At 38.6% G+C, this 19229-nt stretch overlaps 1 protein-coding gene across 4 annotated transcripts in view; it reads left to right on the top strand.

Annotated features, from left to right (window-relative positions):
• Positions 1-19229, top strand: part of UBR3 (ubiquitin protein ligase E3 component n-recognin 3) — a 270447-nt gene that overhangs the window by 49887 nt on the left and 201331 nt on the right. For 2 of the 4 annotated variants that reach the window (XM_058441287.1, XM_058441284.1), the window contains exons 3-5: positions 1594-1752; positions 3312-3455; positions 4340-4389. In XM_058441287.1, coding sequence (XP_058297270.1) covers positions 1594-1752; positions 3312-3455; positions 4340-4389 — 353 coding nt within the window. Of the gene's footprint in view, positions 1-1593; positions 1753-3311; positions 3456-4339; positions 4390-19229 lie in introns of those variants that run through there. The other 2 variants (XM_058441285.1, XM_058441288.1) reach the window with 2 other exon arrangements.

Here is a 19229-nt window from a genome sequence, read left to right as displayed (position 1 = left end):
GTTTCGCTCTTATTGCCCAGGCTGGAGTGCAGTGGTGCGATGTCAGCTCACCGCAGCCTCCACCTCCTGGGTTCAAGCAATTCTCCTGCCTCAGCCTCCCAAAGAGCTGGAATTACAGGCGCCTGCCACCACGCCCGGCTAATTTTTTGTATTTTTAGTAGAGATGGAGTTTTACTGTGTTGGCCAGGCTGGTCTTAAACTCCTGACCTCAGGTGATCCACCGCCTTGGCCTCTGAAAGTGCCGGGATTACAGGTGTGAGCCATTGTGCCCAGCCAAAATTCTGCATTTTTGTGTAGACATTGCTGTTTAAAATTAAATTTAAAAAAGGGCTTGCAATAACCAATCCAAGGTAATGAAAGCTCAGAGATCTTGTTCTTTCCCAATTTCTTTCAATTCTGTTTCTCATTCATCCAATAATCCTTATATCTGTGTTAGAGTTTGTTTCAGAGCCCTTGAAAACCGAGAGCAAACATTAATTAAACATCTACTATATTACTATATATGTCACTGGAGAGAATATAAAATTGAATAATGTATAACATTAGCTTTACACTGAGAAAGTAGGTTTTGAGATTCTGAATAAATGTTGAATGAAATGGACATCCCCTTTCCTGGGCACACAGGTTCTCCATTACCTCTTTTATAGGTGTGGTTTTGTTCATTTGTTTGTTTTTGTTTTAAAAACAATTATGGTTAAGCTATAAATTTCTGTATTCATTTCCTTCCTTTTAGACCTCGGCTTCTGTAAAACCTCTCTATATTTTTCATCTTTAATGTTCTTTTTCAGTTGTTCAAGCTTCTTTTCTTTCTCTCCATCTCTATTTGCCTGTTTTTTTTTAGTTTTTAATACAATTATTCATATTTATGAAAAGTTATCATTCACTTTAGTTGCTTTGACCTTCATCTAACATGTATCTGTATTTTTGGAATATTATAGGGGATAGGTTATTTGTTATACAGGTTTAAATTTGACATAATACTCTTATACTACTCTCAATGTATTTGAGTTATATCTTGTTTTATTCTAGGATGTGATCTGAAATTTTTCTTAAATACTATCTTTTTTTGAAACGATCTTAATGATGACATTTATATATGTGGAAATATAGGGCCCACAGATCAAATGCTGCTGCTTCTTTTTGTTGTTTTTGAGACAGGGTGTCACTCTGTCGCCCAGGCTGGAGTACAGTGGCATGATCTCAGTTCACTGCCACCTTCACCTCCAGGCTTAAGCCATCCTCCTACCTCAGACTCCTGAGTAGCTGGGACTACAGGCGTGCACCACCACACTCGGCTAATTTTTTATATTTAAATGCTTCTTACACAAATTAAGTGCTTCATATCTTAGGAGGTCATCTGTGTTTTTCCATCTACTGTTTTCCAAAGGACTGAATTCCTGAGCAAGTCTACCCTTCCTTGGCTAGGTGCTGGGCAGATACCAATTTCTAAACAGAGTTCTTGTATTGACTTTTTTGATTATAAAATACTGTAATTTAAGCCATTATAATTTTAAAAGAATAAATGCTGTTATTTTTAGTAAGATATTTTAAAGAAAATTACCCTTATTTGATTTTTTTCTTTTTTTATTTTAGCAGCTGATGGACCATCAGAAAAGGACCTTAACAAAGTCCTTCAGCTTTTGGAACCTCAAATTTCCTTTTTAGAAGACCTAACTAAAATGGGAGGAGCAATGCGGTCTGTTCTTACTCAGGTTTTGACAAACCAGCAAAACTACAAAGATCTGACTTCTGGTGAGTAAAATGTTAGAAAAAATTTATAGTTTACATATATTACTATAATGATAAGAAATTGAGTCTTTTAGAACTTAAAGGTAAATTGTAGAATTTTCATAGAATGCTAAAGCTGGAAGTTATTAAGAGAACTTCTTGTTTTATGGATGAGGAAATTGAGCCCTAGAAAAATGAAATGGCCTGTTTAAACCTCACAATTAATTTATGTTGGAGTTGGTACTGGAACCTAGGTCTCCTAACTTTTGGTGTGACATGATAATTATGCTCTACCTTTCTTTCTTTATTTTATTTTATTTTATTTTATTTTAGTTATGTTATATTATGTTATGTTATGTTATTTTAATTTTTTTGAGACAGAGTCTTGCTCTGTTGCCCAGGCTGGAGTGCAGTGTCGTGATCTCAGCCCACTGCAACCTCTGCCTCCTGGGTTCAAGTGATTCTCCTGCCTCAGCCTCCCCAGTACCTAGGATTACAGGTACCCGCCATCATGCCCAGCTAATTTTTGTATTTTTGTAGAGACAGGGTTTTACCATGTTGGCCAGGCTGGTCTTGAGCTCCTGACCTCAGGTGATCTGCCAGCCTTGGCCTCCCAAAGTGCTGAGATTACAGGCATGAGCCACCACGCCCGGCTCTACCTCTCTTTCTTTAAACACAAGGCTGAGAAGTGATCCCCTTTCTTTAACAGTAACAGGCCGGGCGCGGTGGCTCACGCTTGTAATCCCAGCACTTTGGGAGGCTGAGGCGGGCGGATCACGAGGTCAGGAGATCGAGACCACGGTGAAACCCCGTCTCTACTAAAAATACAAAAAAAAATTAGCCAGGCGTGGTGGCGGGCGCCTGTAGTCCCAGCTACTCGGAGAGGCTGAGGCAGGAGAATGGCGTGAACCCGGGAGGCAGAGCTTGCAGTGAGCTGAGATTGCGCCACTGCACTCCAGCCTGGGCGACAGAGCGAGACTCCGTCTCAAAAAAAAAAAAAAAAACAGTAACAACCATCATGTCTATGTTTTCACTTTTGGTATTTTAAGTTTTTGTGTTGTATGGCCTAGGATTTTCTAATATACAGCTTAAGTTATAAAACTTGGAATTGTTGAATGGTGTATTGTTATACAAAACATTCATACGCCTTTCCCAAGCACTCTGCTTTCGATAACTGCATGCTTGGTATTATGAGAGCACAGACTGTCAAACCAGAAGGTGAATTCCACTACATAATTATTATCTACCATATTACCTCTCTGACTTTCTTTACAGTAATTTTCAGGTTCCTTGAAAGCTCGGATCATGTCTTATTAATTTTTGTGCCCCACATTCCCTTGGATATTTTAGATGCTCACCTACTTTGTAGATTTCATTATTTGGTGTAAACATGCTGTGTATTCTAGGATTGTTAGTGCTAAACATAAGCACAAAAATGTTATTCGAATCTATCTGATATTATTCATTCTAGGGCTCCCACTCCATTAGAATATTCACCTATTTATAGATATTAGTTAATGAAGAGACCATACTGAGATTTTGAATGGAATATTTTTTTCTGATTTGAAGTTTGTTTTAATTAGGTCTTGGAGAAAATGCTTGTGTAAAGAAAAGTCATGAAAAGTACCTTATAGCTTTAAAGAGCTCTGGACTTACATATCCTGAGGATAAGCTTGTATATGGTGTGCAGGAGCCATCTGCTGGTACTAGTTCTCTGGCTGTTCAAGGTTTGTCTAAATATTTAATTTGAACAGTAGTAACTTTTCTGTATTAAAACCAAAAAAACCTCTCAAACTTTACTCATTATTGAAAAAATTTATTTTGAGCTAAAACAGTATTATTCTTTTTAAGAAAAGTAATAAAAGTAGTAAAAATTTAGAGGCAAAAAAGAATAGATTGACCAAAGAAGAGAATGCATTTTTCTTAAATGGAATTTGATTAGCTTATTAAGGTTCTGGTTCTAACTCATGAAAAATGTACAGTTGCTATTCAAGAGTAGCCCAAAACTTTACTACCTCAATATTTTAGTAAACTATGGTTTAAAACTAAAAAGAGGTCCTTCTGAAACACCATTTGTAATTACTGTATTAAATCTGAGTTTTCACTGGAGAATTCCTATTGAAGTATCAACCTATTAGGTCCAAATTTAGATAAATGTTGGAGGCTGGGCACGGAGGCTCATGCCTACAATCCCAGCAGTTTGGGAGGCCGAAGTGGGTGGATCACCTGAGGTTGGGAGTTTTGAGGCCAGAACGGCCAACATGGTGAAATGTCGTCTTTACTAAAATACAAAACTTAGCTGGGTGTGCTGGCAGGCGCCTGTAAGCCCAGCTACTTGGGAAGTTGAGGCAGGAGAATTGCTTGAATCTCAGAAGTGGAGGTTGCATTGAGGTGTGATTGTGCCACCGCACTCCGGCCTGAGCAACAGAGCAAGAATCCTGTCTCAAAAAAAAAAAAAAAAAAAGTTGGACTTTGCCAAGATAACTGTTAGAATGAGGTGTCCTAATGTAACAAAACTTAGCTTTTTGATATTTGTATTTCTCAGAATAATTTGAAAATAAAGCAATATGTAGCAACTATGAAGGACAACTATTTTTCTTCTCCTCCAAAGGTTTTGTAGGTGCAACAGGAACTTTGGGACAAGTAGATTCTTCAGATGAGGTGAGATTTAAAGTTCAAAACTTTTTAAAAAGTATAATTTTATACTTTTTTAATACTTTTTTATTATTTTATACTTTTTTTATAGTTCTAAAACTATATAGATTTGTAGGCATTATGTAGTTTAAGTTTCTCATTCTATAGATAAGGACACTGAAGCCCATAATGGCTTCTGGGAAGCCTAGATCACACAATTACTTAGTGACAGAACAAGGTCTATAACTAAATTTTTACTTCTTGTTTATAATTCATTTTTCTTTTTCACAGTTTAAAAGTGAGTAGAAAGAGGTAGAGATTTCTCCTCAGAGGCTATCCCCAAATTTACCCATGTAGTTGTCATACGTACAATGAAATTATTTTTGAAAATTTTGCTAAGTTTAGGATAATTTATTAAAAGACTATGAAATGGAACTTTTTCTAATCTTATAATAAAGTTACATTTTACATGTCAGGGATTTTTTTCTTTTTTAACTATATACTGGGAAAAAGACCATCAATTTGAAATTTCAATTTTTATAGTGTTAATAAATATGAAAAATCATTGTTATGTTTCTGTATTTCATTACATAATTTATGAGAAAAATTGCTGTTATTTATATTTGCTTATAATCTTGTTGCTTATTCAACTTAAATTTCATATTTCTAATACATTTAATAAAATCTAAAAAATAAAATTACATTTAAACATATATATCTTTTTTCTTTTGGAAATTCATTTTGAGTTGATAATGTAATGTGAATTAAGCCAAATATACTCCTTTTAAAGGGATGGTTTCTGTTTTGGAAGTCTTGTAATTGATTTAATACCTTAAAATTTAAATTTTATAGTTTTTCCCCTCTAAAAAGGCTTTCACACAATGTTACATTTTGTGGAGTCTCATTATGGGCAATTTTCAAGAATTTTCATCAGATTGGAGAGGCAGTTTATTATGCTGTGTAGGAGTCTGACTCTGGAATTAAGACTGCCTGGGTTTGAATTCTGGCTCCTTTACCTATTAGTAGTGTAACCTTGGGCAAGTGTCTTAACTTCTTCATGTCTAAATTTCCTTATCTGTGAAATGGAGATAGTAATAGTACTTATTTCATGAGAATATTGTGAGGATTGAATGAGTTAACATATGTAAGCATTTACAGCCCTGGTGCCCAGCATATTGTAAACACTGTATGTGTGTTAGTTAAATAAAATAGAGTAATTAAAAAAACTTATATAAATGGTTAGCTTATAAATTTTCCTTCTGTTTTGTAACAAAATAACTTCTGAGAATCATATTGTTATAATGACAAATGGGAAAAACTTTCTGGTATTTAAAATAGACTTTCAAAAACATATAAACATTATTATTTTAACTAAACTGTAATAATTCCATTTTGAAGATAGGGGAGGGGAATGGTGGGAGTAAGAATGCTAATTCTTCGTATGCCAAAGAAGGAAGTAATTGGTAATACACATATAGTTTTAAACTGTTTATTTTGCTCTAAGGGCATTTTGTGGGGAGGTGGGAATGGCCTATTAAAAGGCGAGTTCTCAGAGTAGGAGTTGAATATGAATGGGTGAATGAATGGGCACTTCTTTAGCTAAAGCCACCTGGGCAGGAGTCTTATATCTGTAGCCAGTAGGAACTTTAGACAACTATTGCATGATGAAATGGTTTGGTTATTGTTCAGAGCACTTTATTAAAATAAGCATCTTGACTTGATTTAAAACAACAAAAATCTGTGGTCTGAAGTTTATATTTATGTGGTAGGTTAGAACCGTCATATTATTTTAGCATGCCTAGCATTATGTATCCAACAGGCTTGCTAACAATTCTACTTTATTTTCATGAATTGAATTTTATTTCTGGATATGTAAAAAGCTGATCTTCAACACAGATGCCTTCTCCTCTGTCTAGGACAGAAGTAACAATCATTTTTATCTTGGCCTAAACTCTCCAGATTAGCATTTGAATTTCCCTTGGAGACTTTCATTGTACACAACTGCATTGCAACAACATTCTATTTTATGGTTGGGTGCTAGAAGGACATCCTTGTGTGTGTGTTTGTGTGTGCACGTGTGTGTGTATTGAGGGGCTTTTGAATCTCTTCTAGAAGTAATTTCTAGGTGATATCAGATAATTTGAAATATTGCCCCTTTTTTGTTCATTACTATTGCTTCTAATCTGTCCTTTTTAGGTCCTCACTTCTGTTTCCCACCTCCAACCTCAAGTAGGCCCGTGTCTGTTGTTTCTCCCTTTGTGTCGATATTTTCTCATTATTTATCTCCCACTTAAAGTGAGAATATATGGTATTTGGTTTTCTGTTCCTACATTAGTTGGCTAAGGATTATGGCCTCCTGCTCCATCCATGTTCATTTCTCTTAGATTCTGTTTTAGCAACTTCTGTGTGTAGTATGTTTTATTTATTTATTTATTTATTTATTTATTTATTTATTTATTTATTTACTTTTATTTTATTTTTAAATTTTTTTTATTTTTTTGAGGCAGTCTTGCTCTGTTGCCCAGGCTGGAGTGCAGTGGCGCGATCTCGGCTCACTGCAAGCTCCGCCTCCTGGGTTCACGCCATTCTCCTGCCTCAGCCTCCTGAGTAGCTGGGACTACAGGTGCCTGCCACCATGCCCGGCTAATAGATGGGGTTTCACCGTGTTAGCTAGGATGGTCTCAATCTCCTGACCTTGTGATCCACCCGCCTTGGCCTCCCAAAGTGCTGGGATTACAGGCGTGAGCCACCGCACCCAGCCTATAGTACGTTTTATGTAACCATTTTTTCCTTAATTATGATCATGTCTCAGTGTGAATATCATGGTAAATACTTTTTGAGGTTAACAACTTTAAAATACTTTATTTCAGCCCCTAGTCTCTCATAATACATTGTTTTTGTTTTAGCTGAGAAGATTTACTTTTAAAGCATGTGATGTATATTTAATACATTTAAGTAGTTTAGACTCATTGACCTTTATTTTTTATTTATTTATTTTTTTGAGATAGAGTCTTGCTACATTGCTCAGGCTGGAGTGCAGTGGTGTGATCTTGGCTCACTGCAACCTCCGTCTCCCGGGTTCAAGCGATTCTCCTGCCTCAGCCTCCCGAGTCGCTGGGATTACAGGCATGCACTACCACGCCTGGCTAGTTTTGTATTTTTGGTAAAGATGGGGTTTCTCCATATTGGTCAGGCTGGTGTTGAACTCCTGACCTCAGGTGATCTGCCCACCTTGGCCTCCCAAAGTGCTGGGATTACAGGTGTGAGCCACCGCACCCAGCCCCAGAATGCTAAACTTTTTATAGTTTATATATTGATCACATTTTCCAAAGGGATAAAAATAGGGTCATTTAGGCATTTGAAAACTTAAGAATTTGAAGTAGAGTTGCTTAGCCAGAAGTATCTATGGTATGTTTTTTTTTTTTTTTTTCTGTGAGATAGGGTCTTGCTCTGTCTCTCAGGCTAGAATGCAGTGGTACTTTATATACATATTTATATAAATTATATATTTATATATTTGTATTATATATTATATATTAAATATAAATTATATATAATATATAACATATATAAAATATAAATATATATATATAAAATAAGGTGTTTGCTTTATGGTTTTAAACTTATTGTCAAGTCTTGAGTTAGAAAAGTCAGCTGGGTGTGGTGGGCCATACCTGTAATCCCAGCACTTTGGGAGGCCGTGGTGGGCAGATCACCTGAAGTCAGGAGTTCGAGAGCAGCCTGGCCAACATGGTGAAACCCCATCTCTACTGAAAATACAAAAATTAGCTGAGCATGCTGGCACATGCATGTAATCCCACCTACTCAGGGCACTGAGACAGGAGAACCCCTTGAACCTGGAGGCAGAAGTTGCAGAGCTGAGATTGCACCACTGCACTTCAGCCTGTGTGACAGAGTGAGACTCCATCTCAAAAAAAAGAAAAAAAGAAAAGTCATGTGATACAACAAAAACGAAATGAAAATTAGTGTCAGGCAATTCAAGGGTTATAAAAATTATGACTGCTTGAGCTAAAAGGGACCATAAATTCATCTTGTCTTTCTTATTTATGGATGAAAAAACTGAATTCCATGGAATTAACCGATTCACTCAGGCTAGTAAATGCCATCTAGTTAGTGGTGGAGTTGAAATTGGGCACTAGTTCTTCTATCTGCTGGTCTAAGTGTTCTTTCTATAAAGTGGATAAACCATGATTGTCATTACTGTTGTTATGCAGCAAATTTGCCCAAAGCTTTATGTCTTAAAATTACCATTTTATTTTGCTCACAATTTTATGACTTAGGAACGTGAGAATGGCATCTAGGCAGTTCTCACTTAGGTTATCATATGTGGTTGCAGTTGTTGGCTGCAGCCGTAGTCATCTGAGAGCTTCACACTGAGACGGAGATCTAAGATGGCTCATTCACAGGGCTGGTAGTTGATGCTGACCATCCGGGAACTCAGCTGGTTGTTGATCAGTATGGTAACATGTGAGTTCTCCAGCATGGTGGTCTCAAGTTGGACATCTTACATAGTAGTGACTTACTTCTCCCAGGCCAACAGCCCAAGAGTAGAAGCTGTAGAGCCTTTTCTGAGCTAGTCTTGGAAGGTATGTGGTGTCACTTCATCCTTTTGAGTTATAAACGAGTTGCTAAAATATGTCCAGATTCAGTGGGAGGTGATATGGATCCTACCTCTTGATGGGAAGAATGTCGAAGAATTTGTAAACATGTTTTAAAACTTCCACAACCAGGATATGACATTAGCCATTCTTTTCCCTGGATTCAGTTGATAATCCAATAGTGGATAGTGATAATAGCTAAATAATGTACCAATAATTTCTTATAAATTTTCTATCTATTTTAGTGGCACTATCTCTTGGGAAAAACTACAACTAATAAAGTTAATGCCATTTTAGCCAGTAATGGCTATTACAGAGTTTTAATGAAAATCAAAACTTTCCTTAAGTATAATAGTTACTATTGTACATCAAGAGAATAAAAACTTATATTTAGATTGTAAGGTTATTTTATTTTATTTACTTTGAGACAGAGTCTTACTCTTTTGCCCAGGCTGGAGTGTAGAGGCGTAATCTTGGCTCACTGAACCTCTGCTTCCCGGGTTCAAGCGATTCTCCCATCTCAGCCTCCCAAATAGCTGGGACTACAGGCGCATGCCACCACACCCAGCTAATTTTTGTATTTTTAGTAGAGATAGGGTTTTGCCACGTTGGCCAGGCTGGTCTTGAACTCCTGACCTCAGGTAATTCACCCACCTTGGCCTCCCAAAATGCTGGGATTAGAGGTGTGAGCCACCGTGCCCAGCCTGTAAGGTATTTTGGAGAGCTGACTTTTTTTTGTTGTTGTTGAGACGGAGTCTTGCACTGTCACCCAGGCTGGACTGCAGTGGCGTGATCTCGGCTCACTGCACTCTCCGCCTCCCAGGTTCACGCCATTCTTCCTCAGCCTCCCGAGTAGCTGAGACTACAGGAACCCGCCACTACACCCGGCTAATTTTTTGTATTTTTAGTAGAGACGGGGTTTTTCCGTGTTAGCCAGGATGGTCTCGATCTCCTGACCTCGTGATCCACCCTGGCCTTCCAAAGTGCTGGGATTACAGGCGTGAGCCACTGCGCCTGGCTGAGAGTTGACTTTTAACTTTGTAAAGCAAAATAAAATATACTGAAATTTTACTAGTATTCATTGTAGGTTAAAGAACAAAATATATTTTTGAATTTAATTACTAATGAGGCTATGAAACTACTGTGACTCTTCCGCTAGTCTCTTTTTGGGGTTGTATATCCTGTTTTAATCTGGTTTGTTTTTTGTTTATTAATGGAAAACATTATTTTATTAGGACTAATGGCCTACATGGAATAAAAATTCTGTTGGTGGCTAGGCATCATAAGCAAGAAGCAATGTTAATTGAGTTTGTGTGATTTATTTGGCAAGAAAGATAAGAAGTTCCATCAACCCCTTTAAAAATGAATATGATTATTATTTAAAATTTGCTTTTACTTTTGTTCTTCTCAAAGTATTTTTTAACATATATTAAAATGGTCAAAATGCAATAATTAATATAGAATAGAATAGATTAAGGTGAAAATAGATGAAGGGATAAGATGGAAAGAGGTTGATAGAGGAAGAGTACTTAAATATAGATGTTCTTGAACAAATAACTATTTTATGCCATTTAAATATTCATTAAGGCTTTTAATGTCATGTTGCATTTTATTTGGAACTGTAGGCACAAATGACATATTTGCTTTAGTATTTATATTTGAAATTTAGTGAAGAGCTAGGTATGGCTTCAGGATTAGAATTTCTACACCATTACCTTATAGGCCCATGGGATTGTTAAGCAAACCCTTTTCATGATTTTATTCTTGTAATTTAAGATATCATAAAGGAAGATAGGATGAGAATAAATGGACAATGACATTTTAATTACTACTATAGAGTAGGAATTGTAACAATTAAAAGATGTTTTGGCTGAGCACAGTAGCTCATGCCTGTAATCCCAGCACTTTGGGAGGCCGGGGCGGGCAGATCACCTGAGGTTGGGAGTTCGAGACTAACCTGACCAACATGGAGAAACCCCGTTTCTACTAAAAATACAAAATTAGCCAGGCGTGGTGGCGCATGCCTGTAATCCTAGCTCCGGAGGTTGAGGCAGGAGGATCACTTGAACCTGGGAGGTGGAGCTTGAAGTAAACTGACATTATGCCACTGCACTCCAGCCTGGGTGACAGAAGGAGACCCTGTGTCAAAACAAACAGAAGAAAAACAAAAAGAAAACGTTTACATTTAGCCCTACCATCCAAAGATTATCACTGTTTATAAATTTTGCTTGTTTACTTTTTTCCTGTATACTCTTACATAATTGAGAAATAATCACTTTGCAAAATAAGTTACTGTGTAGATATGCTTTGAATATTCTTGTCTTTATTCAAGACACAATCCAAGTGACCAACAGCTTTCCAAAAATAATAGCAAAAGTAGGACAGTTGAAATAAAAAATCAGAGATACTTTTCATAAGTGAATAGGTAAGAGAAAAAAGGCCGGGTGCGGTGGCTCATGCCTGTAATTCCAGAACTTTGGGAGGCTGAGGTGGGCGATCGCTAGGTCAGGAGTTCGAGATCAGCCTGGCCAATATGGTGAAACCCCGTCTCTACTAAAAATACAAAAATTAGCCCAGCATGATGGCACGCGCTTGTAGTCCCATCAACTTGGGAGGCTGAGGCAGGAGAATCGCTTGAACCCAGGAGGTGGAGGTTGCAGTGAGCCGAGATCGCGCCACTGCACTCCAGCCTGCACAATGGAGCGAGACTCCGTCTCAAAAAAAGAAAAAAGAAAAAAGTTAATTTTACTTTTGGAGGCATAAGGTTTAATTTTAATTTGGTATCATAAATTACATTAATGGTGAGGGTAGGGTGGGGAATCACATAAACTGTTGGGGGAAAGGCCTTAGAAATATTTAATGTAGGCCGAGTGCGGTGGCTCACGCTTGTAATCCCAGCACTTTGGGAGGCCGAGGCGGGCGGATCATGAGGTCAGGAGATCAAGACCACGGTGAAACCCCGTCTCTACTAAAAAATACAAAAAAATTAGCCAGGCGTGGTGGCAGGCGCCTGTAGTCCCAGCTACTCCGGAGGCTGAGGCGGGAGAATGGCGTGAACCCGGGAGGCGGAGCTTGCAGTGAGCCGAGATTGCGCCACTGCACTCCAGCCTGGGCGACAGAGCAGGACTCTGTCTCAAAAAAAAAAAGAAATATTTAATGTATTTCTTTTCCAGTGCAAGAATTGATCTTACAACATTCCTGACGGTTGGTAAGCCTCTCCATAAATATTTCCAATCGTAGGGAGCTTACCTAGTTTATGAGGCAACTTATTCCCTTGATAGCTCTAAATATTAAATTCTTCTCAATATTGTGTTAAATATTGTAATTTTAGCATATTTATTGTTTTGCCTTCTGGAAAGATTTTTATTTCCATATGAAACTGTTTTAAATATTTACTTTTAGATATTAATATTCTCTGTTGCACATAGTTCTTTCTTTTCACTATCTAGTAAACTCATTTTCTTTTAAAATCTATGTCCTGATTCAGTGCACCGTGATGGGACATCTTTTGATAAGCATACCGTGTCTTCATTAAGGCCCAAAGCTTTTTGTTATTTTTTTAGCAGCTATCCTAAATTGTTGGCAGGAGCCACAGAGGTCAAACAAAATGCCCAACATTTCCCCCTGGGCCCCACCTTACAGCTAACAAGTTAGAACTCCCTTCTAGCATTATACTTGTGAAGCTGATTTTAAAGCAGACAGTCTGATTATAGGGGCTTACATAAATCTTCAAGTTTCATCTTAGTGTTATAGTCTTTTAAGATCTTTGTATTTCATTTTTGTAAGGTGACATATTAAATATTCCTTCTAGCCCTGTGTAGTCTGTGTTAATATTCTTTGAGTATTGTTGTAACCAGCTGTGAATTTACCTGACTTCTTTTTATGAAGCTCACATTTATGAAAAAATGTGATGAAAACTGTCTAGAAAATCCATCAAAAAAAGAAAGGTTAATTTAGGTTGAGAAACCATCTGTAGATTTTGCAGATTGGGAGTTTGAATCTGTTTTTCTTGGATTTTCTTGTCTCATGTCCTCTTGTTTCTTTTCCAAAATGATTTGGACCTGTGTCCATATTTTGTGCCTGAAACACATGTAGCAATAGTGCCTACTTCCATGCTCAGGGACTGTTTAAGGTCTGAAAAGTTCTTGAGGGCTGTACAAATGCTGTCTGGGTTGAGATTGTATTTGATTTATTTCCTCTTGTCAGTTGGACCATCATCTTTTCTTAGGATCCTATACTGCTTCCTCAGGGACAAATGAACCTCAGCTCCATATCATGAATTTGGAGGAATGGGAAATTGTGGTTATGATAACTGTTTTGTTTTCATTTTCCTTAATGCCCAAATTCCCTACGGTTGGGAGTTATTTCTGTTTGTTAACAGTATTGTACTTTCTAAAAATAAAAATATAGAACTTATAACTGATAATATAGTAATCTGTTATTGTTGGAACAAGTAGTATTGGAAATCAGACTTGTATTTTAAAAAGATGTTTATTAACTTAAAACTACAATCCATATTTATTGTTGAATAAATAGAAAATAAATATTAACAAAAAGATAATATTACCTAAATCTCTATTACTTTGTGGTGACTCACTGTAAACATCTGACATTCTTTATTTTTAAATTTTTTTCTTTTTCTTTCTTTCTTTCTTTTTTTTGAGACAGAGTTATGCTCTTGTTGCCCAGGCTGGAGTACAATGGCACGATCTTGGCTCACTGCAACCTCCCCCTCCCGGGTTCAAGCTATTCTCCTGCCTTAGCCTCCCGAGTAGCTGGGATTACAGGCATGCACCACCATGCCCAGCTAATTTTGTATTTTTAGTAGAGATGGGGTTTCTCCATGTTGGTCAGGCTGATCTCAAACTCCCTACCTCAGGTGATCCGCCCACCTCTGCCTCCCAAAGTGCTGGGATTACAGGCATGAGCCACCACACCTGGCAGTTTTTTCTTTTTCTTTTTCATCTGTGTTATGACTTTATTTATTTATTTATTTATTTATTTATTTATTTATTTATTTATTTTTGAGATGGAGTCTCTTTGTCGCCCAGGCTGGAGTGCAGTGGCACGGTCTTGGCTCACTGCAACCTCCGCCTCCCGGGTTCAAGCAATTCTCCAGTCTCAGCCTGCCGAGTAGCTGGGATTATAGGTGCCTGCCACTATGCCCAGCTAATTTTTGTATTTTTAGTGGAGACGGGGTTTCAACATACAGGTCAGGCTGATCTCGAACTCCTGACCTCAGGTGATCCACCCACCTCAGCCTCCCAAAGTGCTGGGATTACAGGCGTGAGCCACTGCACCTGGTCCTGTATTATGACTTTAAAACGTCTGACATTCTAACAGATTTTATGTATGTCATATTTTAATGGTTTCATGCTGTGTATACTCCTGTATTACTTGCTTTTCTCACTAATGACAGTTTTGAACATCTATAAAAAGGAATATACTAACAGATTTTATTTGTGAATATTATCAATACTTAAATAATTTCATACTGCATATGCTAAAGATTATGATTCTGCCCCACTATCCCAGCTCTCCTAAACCAGGGATGTTACATATGAATCAACAACTTCCACATTATAATGACATATTTTCCCTATTTTAAAATAGCATGCTTTAAAATTCCCTATTTTAAAATAGCATGCTTTTCTCATTTATAATAATAGTTTTTGAACATCTGTTTGGTCACAATGAATATAGAGCTCCAGCGTTGTTTTTCTTTATATGGTACAGGCGTGCTATTATTTATTTACCTAATCATCTTCTATTGGAAACCAAAGACTTTTTTTTTTTGCCATTATAAATAACATTATGATGAATAGGTATGCATACAGTCCCAATTCACTTGTCTGATTATTTCTTTGGGTTAAATTCCTAGAACCGGAATTCCTGTTCCAAAGATTGCCAAATTGCCATTCAGGGAAATTTTACTACTGTATATTCTCACCATTGGTATATAAGAGTACCTATTTTCCCACCAGCTCAGATGCAGATAATCTCCCTTCCTAGCTGTATTTGATATCTAGCATGATGTTAAGGCCAACTCAGTGGTCTGTGTTTTCAGACTTTTTCGTCTTTTGCCTTTGCTTATGCTGTATTCTCTTCTTGGCGTGAATTTCCTCCCCTTTGCTTGGCTAATTCTACTTGTCCTTTAAGTGTATAAGGCCAGGAAATTTATAAAACTTCATATTGCCATGACCATCACTTGATCAAGGATACTGTTTTCATAGGAAGTTTATATTTGAAATTATGAAATAATCCTCACCTGGGACATAACGTGTTTTTCCAAGTTTGCCTTTTCTCTCAGGTCTTGGAGAACCAGTTTCATAAATGGCTATTAGCTGAAATCTTAAATTTCTGAACCCTCTGGGCCCTGAAGTATGCTTTTACATTCCTGTGTCTGTTTTCTGTCTTTTAAGGCTTCATGTTTCTTTCTGGTGAATTTCTCCAGTGGCAAGCTAAGAGTGGCAGAGAGGGATTGTAGTTTGACTGTCAGTTCTGTTGCCAGGTGGATGGCCAGAGAGGCCTGGCAAAGGTGGAGATTAACAGGGAAGACATATTGAAGTGCCCAGTAAATGCTGAATGACTGAGCTAAGTAGTAGTTCTGGAAAACCCCAGAGAATGGCCCTGAGGATTGATGCTGTGCTTGACGGAAACCCAAGTTAAGGCTATTATATTTAGGCCAAGGAAGCTGCACCAGTAAATAGAGCTCCAGCATGAAGCTGAGGCTACTTTTCTGCTTTAGAAATTTGATGGGTGCTAATTGAGAAAAGTATCTTGGAATTTATACTACAGTTCTAACCTGCCACCAACACCACTGTTAGCACAACTGACTATATGCCAAATTACCGCACCTCTTTATAATATTGGTTGGTTCATATGTGTTTGGAAAATAGGGAAAATGTGTCATTATAATGTGGAAGTTGTTGATTCATATGTAACATCCCTGGTTTAGGAGAGCTGGGATAGTGGGGTAGAATCATAACCTTTAGCTGGAGAGGAAAAAACTCAGAGCTCTGCTGCAAAGACAGCAGGAGCCTTTTCAACACTATACCAAGAAAATTAGAAATGAGCACCTACACCCAGGGCTTCCTCCCCAAGAGGTGCACCACTACTTTTACCTTGGTTTTTCAAGAGGCAGGCTCCCTTCTTTGCTTCTCTTCCCTCTGCATTGTCATAGTTGGCTGGCTTTCTTAACTCTGTTGTACAGTGTTAACATGCTCTGATCTAGCCTTAAACCACCACATGATGTTTGCCTGGGCCTGCAAATGATCTTCCCAGGTACCAATTACTGCTTTTGTTACTTCTCTGGTTACAAACTTGAATAGGTTGTGAGTGTCCATCCCTTACCCTTTTTTTTCTCCCATAAGCCTTGTTATTTTTAGTGCGAGGTTTTTCTAGGATATATATATATCACATTGAGCAGAATGTCTGTATTTCGTTTTTGAATTTTTTTTCTAAGCATATTGTAATTTGTTTTTATTATTATTTTTAACTGTCAACTCCAGCTTCTAATATGTCGTGTTTATTTTTCAAAATTTGATTTGTTGAACTCATTTTTTCTTAGACTCTTCAAAGCCTTTCCTCTATTCATTGTTTTAGTCCTCTCCTCTTCTCTCCTGCCTTCCTATAATAATCTCTCTCATTCTACCCTTTAGCTTCTTCATGCATTTGATGTTAATTTATAAGGTTAGGAAAATTTTTATCTTGGCATTTTGGGGTACTTAAGAGTCTTCCATTAGAAGCAGAGATTACATTTAAGAGCTCTTGTGTTTGGGGAGGGGGGTGGAGCCAAGATGGCCGAATAGGAACAGCTCCCGTCTCCAGCTCCCAGCCTGAGCAACACAGAAGACGGGTGATTTCTGCGTTTCTGTTTGAGGTACCGGTTTCATCTCACTAGGGAGTGCCAAACAGTGGGTGCAGGACAGTCGGTGAAGCACACTGTGCGTGAGCCGAAGCAGGGCGAGGCATTGCCTCACTCGGGAAGCGCAAGGGGTCAGGGAATTCCCTTTCCTAGTCAAAGAAAGGGGAAACAGACGGCACCTGGAATATCGGGTCAGTCCCACCCTAATACTGCGCTTTTCCAACGGGCCTGGAAAACGGCACACTAGGAGATTGTGTCCCGCACCTGGCTCGGAGGGTCCTATGCCCACGGAGTCTCACTGATTGCTAGCACAGCAGTCTGAGATCAAGCTGCAAGGCGGCAGCGAGGCTGGGGGAGGGGTGCCCGCCATTGCCCAGGCTTGCTTAGGTAAACAAAGCAGCCAGGAAGCTTGAACTGGGTGGAGCCCACCACAGCTCAAGGAGGCCTGCCTGCCTCTGTAGGCTCCACCTCTGGGAGCAGGGCACAGACAAACAAAAAGTCAGCAGGAACCTCCACAGACTTAAATGTCCCTGTCTGACTGACAGCTTTGAAGAGAGTAGCGGTTCTCCCAGCACGCAGCTGGAGATCTGAGAACAGACAGACTGCCTCCTAAAGTGGGTCCCTCACCCCTGAGCAGCCTAACTGGGAGGCACTCCCCCAGTAGGGACAGACTGACACCTCACTCGGCCGGGTACTCCTCTGACACAAAACTTCCAGAGGAACTATCAGACAGCTGAATTTGTGGTCTCACGAAAATCCGCTGTTCTGCAGCCACTGCTGCTGACACCCAGCCAAACAGGGTCTGGAGTGGACCTCTAGTAAACTCCAACAGACCTGCAGCTGAGGGTCCTGTCTGGTAGAAGGAAAACTAACAAACAAAAAGGACATCCACACCAAAAACCCATCTGTACAACACCATCATCAAAGACCAAAAGTAGATAAAACCACAAAGATGGGGAAAAAACAGAGCAGAAAAACTGGAAACTCTAAAAAGCAGAGCACCTCTCCTCCTCCAAAGGAACGCAGTTCCTCACCAGCAACGGAACAAAGCTGGATGGAGGATGACTTTGACGAGTTGAGAGAAGAAGGCTTCAGACGATCAAACTACTCTCAGCTACGGGAGGAAATTCAAAACAATAGCAAAGAAGTTAAAAACTTTGAAAAAAAATTAGAAGAATGGATAACTAGAATAACCAATGGAGAGAAGGGCTTAAAGGAGCTGATGGAGCTGAAAGCCAAGTTTCGAGAACTCCGCGAAGATTGCAGAAGCCTCCGTAGCAGATGCGATCAACTGGAAGAAAGGGTATCGCTGATGGAAGATGAAATGAATGAAATGAAGCGAGAAGGGAAGTTTAGAGAAAAAAGAATAAAAAGAAATGAACAAAGCCTCCAAGAAATTTGGGACTATGTGAAAAGACCAAACCTACGTCTGATTGGTGTACCTGAAAATGACGGGGAGAATGGAACCAAGTTGGAAAACACTCTGCAAGATATTATCCAGGAGAACTTCCCCAATCTAGCAAGGCAGGCCAACATTCAGATTCAGGAAATACAGAGAATGCCACAAAGATACTCCTCGAGAAGAGCAACTCCAAGGCACATAATTGTCAGATTCACCAAAGTTGAAATGAAGGAAAAAATGTTAAGGGCAGCCAGAGAGAAAGGTCGGGTTACCCACAAAGGGAAGCCCATCAGACTAACAGCTGATCTCTCAGCAGAAACTCTACAAGCCAGAAGAGAGTGGGGGCTGATATTCAACATTCTTAAAGAAAAGAATTTTCAACCCAGAATCTCATATCCAGCCAAACTAAGCTTCATAAGTGAAGGAGAAATAAAATACTTTACAGACAAGCAAATGCTGAGTGATTTTGTCACCACCAGGCCTGCCCTAAAAGAGCTCCTGAAGGGAGCACTAAACATGGAAAGGAACAACCGGTACCAGCCACTGCAAAAACATGCCAAATTGTAAAGACCATCGAGGCTAGGAAGAAACTGCATCAACTAACGAGCAAAATAACCAACTAACATCATAATGACAGGATCAGATTCACACATAACAATGTTAACGTTAAATGTAAATGGGCTAAATGCTCCAATTAAAAGACACAGAATGGCAAACTGGATAAGGAGTCAGGACCCATCAGTGTGCTGTATTCAGGAAACCCATCTCACGTGCAGAGACACACATAGACTCAAAATAAAGGGATGGAGGAAGATCTGTCAAGCAAATGGAAAACAAAAAAAGGCAGGGGTTGCAATCCTAGTCTCTGATAAAATAGACTTTAAACCAACAAAGATCAAAAGAGACAAAGAAGGCCATTACATAATGGTAAAGGGATCAATTCAACAAGAAGAGCTAACTATCCTAAATATATATGCAC

Source organism: Hylobates moloch, unplaced genomic scaffold (genome assembly GCF_009828535.3).
Source record: "Hylobates moloch isolate HMO894 unplaced genomic scaffold, HMol_V3 SCAFFOLD_1, whole genome shotgun sequence".
NCBI lineage: Eukaryota > Metazoa > Chordata > Mammalia > Primates > Hylobatidae > Hylobates > Hylobates moloch.
The sequence above is the reverse complement of the archived record's forward strand: the minus strand, read 5'-3'. Positions and strand labels throughout refer to the sequence as shown.